At 48.0% G+C, this 5000-nt stretch overlaps 1 protein-coding gene across 1 annotated transcript in view; it reads left to right on the forward strand.

The window, feature by feature from the left end:
- Positions 1-4886, forward strand: part of LOC134448802 (uncharacterized) — a 5284-nt gene extending 398 nt beyond the window's left edge. The window contains exon 2 of the mRNA XM_063198460.1: positions 1374-4886. Within this exon, the coding sequence (XP_063054530.1) occupies positions 1374-4886 (3513 nt within the window). The remainder of the gene's footprint in view (positions 1-1373) is intronic.
- Positions 4887-5000: the final 114 nt, after the last annotated feature.

The following is a 5000-nucleotide window of genomic DNA, read 5'->3' on the forward strand; positions in this document are numbered from 1 at the left end:
GCCAAAGTTACAAATTGACAAATTCAACGGAGATGTAAGCTCATGGCAGGAATTTTGGAGCCAGTATGAGACTGCTATTCATAACAACAGTGCACTCTGCAAGAAAGAGAAGTTTACCTACCTGAAAACGTATCTTACTGGAACAGCTGCAAAGTCAGTAGCAGGGCTCACACTGTCAGACAGTAATTATGATGCTGCAATTGATTTACTCCAAAAAAGATTTGGAAGGAAAGATCTCATTATCAATGCTCACATGACAAAGTTACTGAATCTCACTCCTGTAAAGAAATCCTCTGACGTCACTGCATTAAGACAGCTGTATGATGAATGTGAAATTCAAACCAGAAGCCTAGAATCATTAGGAGTGGTGTCAGACACCTATGGTGGAATGTTATGCCCAATATTGCTCCAGATGATGCCAGATGACATGGCTCTTGAATACAGCCGTCAAAGAGGTGACAATGATGAATGGAAAGTGGCCGATGTGCTTAAATTCCTCCAGACAGAGGTTCAGACTCGAGAGAGAACTGTACAAATGATGAAGTCATTTAATCAAAGAGAAAACCAGTTCACAAACAAACAAAGCAGCAAATCATATTCAACTAGTGACATGAAAGTAAAGAAACCAAACATGACATCTGCAGCTGCGCTACATGTTACTGAACAGAAAGTACACAACTGCTTGTTCTGTGATAGTGCTGAACACAAATCAGAAAAATGTCAAGAAAATGATGTGCCAGCGCGCAAAGAAAAATTGAAGAAGCTAGGCAGGTGCTTTGTGTGTCTGGGGTCTAAACACATTGCCAAGTTTTGCAAGACAAAGGGCGTGTCATGTGCCACATGCGGTGGCAGGCATCATGCAGCAGTTTGTGAGAAAAATCAGGCACCCCCACCTGATGTGTCAACCAACACAGACACACTCATAACTTTAATTCCCCAAGCAGAGAAAGCAGAGAACACAGTGTTGCTACAGACTGCCAAGGCATGGGCTATAGGGCCCACAAGCAAGAAGATGGTCCGCTGCTTGCTAGATGGAGGCAGTCAGGGGAGTTTCGTGCATGAGAATGTAGTGAAGGAGCTACAGCTACCTGTTACCAGACAAGGAACGCTTACTCTTCACACATTTGGCTCCTCTACTCCAACTACGGTGAGTCGCAACATAGTGAAGCTCAGCTTGGAGAATGTGTGGGATAAGCAGCAGAAATTTGAAATTTGAAGCTGTGGTGACCCCACAAGTGTGCACAGCACTGATGAAGGTTCCAGGTGAACACATACAGAAAGAAATGAAAAGAAGAGGTCTGCAATTAGCTGACTGTGATGGAGATCATAAACCTGAACTTTCTGTGCTAATTGGCTCTGATTATTACTGGCAGATAGTGTCAGGCCAGGTAGAAAGACTAACCAAGAGCCTAGTGGCGCTAGAGAGCACATTTGGATGGGCAGTGCAAGGCCCAATGGCAGTGTCCAGCATGACCGAGTCTACATGCATGAACATACTGCTCAGCAACGATGCACAGATGGACAAACAACTGCATGCATTCTGGGAGATCGAGTCCTTGGGAATCACAAGTGAGAAGCCTGAAAGCCCAGAGGACGCAGAAGCATTGCAGCGGTTTGAGGAAACCTCCATTCTCAAGGACGGGCGTTACCAAGTGGAGTTGCCATGGCGACAAGAACATCCACCACTGCAAGACAACTACCGCATAGCCAAAAAGAGACTGGAGAGTTTGAAAAGAAAACTAAGCAAAGATGTCACACTGTACAGCAGATACAACGAAGTCGTGGAAGACTACCTCAAGCAAGGAATGGCTGAGGATGTGCCAAAGGAGCGTGCATCGCCGCAAGACAGTCAAACCTACTACTTACCCCATCATGCTGTACTAAGGGAAGACAAGGCGACAACAAAACTGCGAGTCGTGTTTGATGCTTCATCTCACGAAGAGGGAACTCCCTCACTGAACGACTGTCTCTTAACTGGGCCCAATCTGAATCCAGATCTGATGAGTGTTTTGATCAAGTTTAGACTGCATGAAGTCGCTTACATGGCAGACATCAAGAAGGCGTTTCTGCAGATTTCACTCACGGAAAGAGATCGGGACGCCGTGAGATTCCTGTGGTTCACAGGTCCACCAACACCGGAGAAAGAGACGAGTCTGCGCATGCTCAGAATGACGAGGGTGGTGTTTGGAGCTTCGTCAAGCCCATTCCTACTCGCAGCTACCATTAGGAAGCATCTGAGACAGTACGAAGCAGAACACCCAAAGGTGGTAGAAATAATCAGCAGCTCACTGTATGTCGACGACTTCATTTCAAGTTCAAGTGAGGTGACAGAGGCCTATACAGTGACAAAAACGGCCAAGAACATAATGTCAGAGGCAGGCATGGAGCTATGTAAATGGATGACGAACTCTTCTGAGCTCAAAGAAAAATGGCAGGAGAGCTCCATGGATTGCGCTGCTCATCCAGAACCACACGGCTCCATTCTGAAAGTGCTAGGCTTAGTGTGGAGACCAGCCACTGATGACTTCGTGTTCGACCTCAGAGGACTGCTAGATATCCTGAAGGAACGAGAAAACACAAAACGAAGTGTTTTACAGTCTTCTGCTCGAATCTTTGACCCATTGGGATTCTTGACACCATTCACAATCAGGATCAAGTGCATGTTCCAAGAGATGTGGGAGAGAGGGCTCCAGTGGGACGAGGAGCTGCCACCCGATCTGACAAAGAAGTGGCAACAGTGGTGTTCAGAGCTCCCTCAACTGCACGAGGTGTCAATCCCACGGTGGTACAAAACGCACAGCGCACAGCAGAACCAAGAGCTGAAGCTGCATGTATTCTGTGATTCGAGTGAGAGAGCTTATAGTGCAGTCGCTTACCTCGAAGGAGAAACGAGGGAGGGAGAAGTGACCATAAGCCTGGTCGCATCCAAGTCCAGAGTGGCCCCGCTTAAAAGAATGACCCTGCCACGCCTGGAGCTGATGGGTGCAGTGATAGCGGCCAGGTTGGGGGACACACTCATGAAAGCGCTGCAACTAGACAAGACACAACTCAGACTGTGGACAGATTCCATGATTGTTCTGCACTGGATCTGCGGCTCTGCCCACAAGTGGAAACAGTTTGTTGCGAACAGAGTCACCGAAATCCAGACTCTAACCGACCCACAGTCCTGGTCTCACTGCAAGGGGAAACTTAACCCTGCTGACCTTCCCACCAGAGGCCTAACTGTGCAGGACCTGAAGAAGAGCACATTGTGGTGGAACGGACCGCATGTTCTAATGAGAACTGATCACTCAGAGAGTCCTCAGGAAAATGTTCAGGAAGAGGAGATTCAATCTGAACTCCGATCCAAATACCAGATTGCGGTACAAGCCGTTCAGCAAGAGTCAGACTTCCTAAGTCCTGTCTTAAGCCTAGAGAAGTACAGCAAACTTAAAACAGTGTTCCGAGTGACAGCCTGGATCAAGAGATTTATCACCAACACACGCTCAAGATCCAAGGTGAGCGGTGAACTGACAGCGGAAGAGCTGAATGAAGCAGAAAAATATTGGACGAAGGTGACACAGAGAGAGAGTTTCAGCTCCGAAATTGATCTGCTGATGGCAGGGAAATGCCCCAACACTGACTCCAGAATCCGAGAGTTCAAACCTTTCCTGGACGAAGACGAATTGCTTTGTGTTGGAGGGCGGCTACAACATTCGGATCTCTCCTACAGAGAAAAACACCCCTGGATTTTGCCCAGCAAGCACGAGTACACAGAGATGGTGGTGCAAAACCAACATGAGCAAATGTGCCATGCAGGTGTACTAGACATTTTAGTGCAAACTAGAGAGCGATACTGGATACTGAAGGCACGGCAGATAGTCAGGAAGGTGGTGTCTAGATGTTGGTTCTGCAGGAAATTCAAGGCAAGGCCGGGACAACAGACTACTGCACCGTTGCCAAAGGACAGAATTACGCAATCCCCACCATTCGAAGTTACTGGCGTGGACTTCGCCGGACCACTCTATGTCAAGACCCAGAGCTCAATGGCGAAAGCTTACATAGCCCTGTTCACATGTGCCGTGACCAGAGCGATCCATTTAGAGTTGGTGTCGGACATGTCAACTGAACACGTCGTACTAGCTCTGAAAAGATTTGTATTCAGAAGAGGATTATGTAAAGTAATCTATTCCGATAACGCAAAGACCTTCAAAAGGGCAGATCAAGATCTGAAAGAGCTCTGGCAACGAATCAAAGATCCACAGCTACGAGAGTTCTTCTCGGAGAAGGGCATCACCTGGCGGTTCATCGCTGAAAGAGCAGCCTGGTGGGGCGGATTCTGGGAGAGGCTTGTTAGATCAGTAAAAATCATACTCAGAAAGGTGCTTGGCAAAGCTAAACTCCACTTTGAAGAGCTATGCACCATGCTGACAGAGGCTGAAGCCATCATAAACTCTAGGCCACTCACGTATGTGTCCAATGATGTGGACCAGCCAGAGCCACTGACCCCTGCCCACTTCTTGGTGGGTCAGAGACTGACTTGCTTGCCCCCAAAGTCATTCCCAGCTGAGATTAACCATCCAACAGCCAACAAGGAGGAGATGACCAAGAGGTGGCGCTACAGACAACGACTCGTGACCAACTTCTGGAATCGCTGGCAGAAGGAGTATCTGCTGGACCTGAAGTCAGCCCGTCGCTGCGACACCCCACAGCCTACTTCGCTGAAGGTTGGGGACGTCGCGCTCATCGGAGAAGACAACGCCCCCAGGCAGAGCTGGAAGCTGGGGAGAATCGAGGAGCTGTTTCCTGGTCGTGACGGCCTGGTGAGGTCGTGTGCAGTCCGCACCAGCACCGGGACGGTCCTGCGGAGGCCCATCCAGCTTTTATATCCTTTGGAAATAGTATAAACAGTTGTTTATGGGGGGGAGGATGTTGTGAATTTATTTGTTAGGAGGAGAATTTATTTAGAATACATGATTTAACAGAACAGTAAGAACAGTTAAAAGCAACATTAATAAGTT

Source organism: Engraulis encrasicolus, chromosome 5, assembly GCF_034702125.1.
Source record: "Engraulis encrasicolus isolate BLACKSEA-1 chromosome 5, IST_EnEncr_1.0, whole genome shotgun sequence".
NCBI lineage: Eukaryota > Metazoa > Chordata > Actinopteri > Clupeiformes > Engraulidae > Engraulis > Engraulis encrasicolus.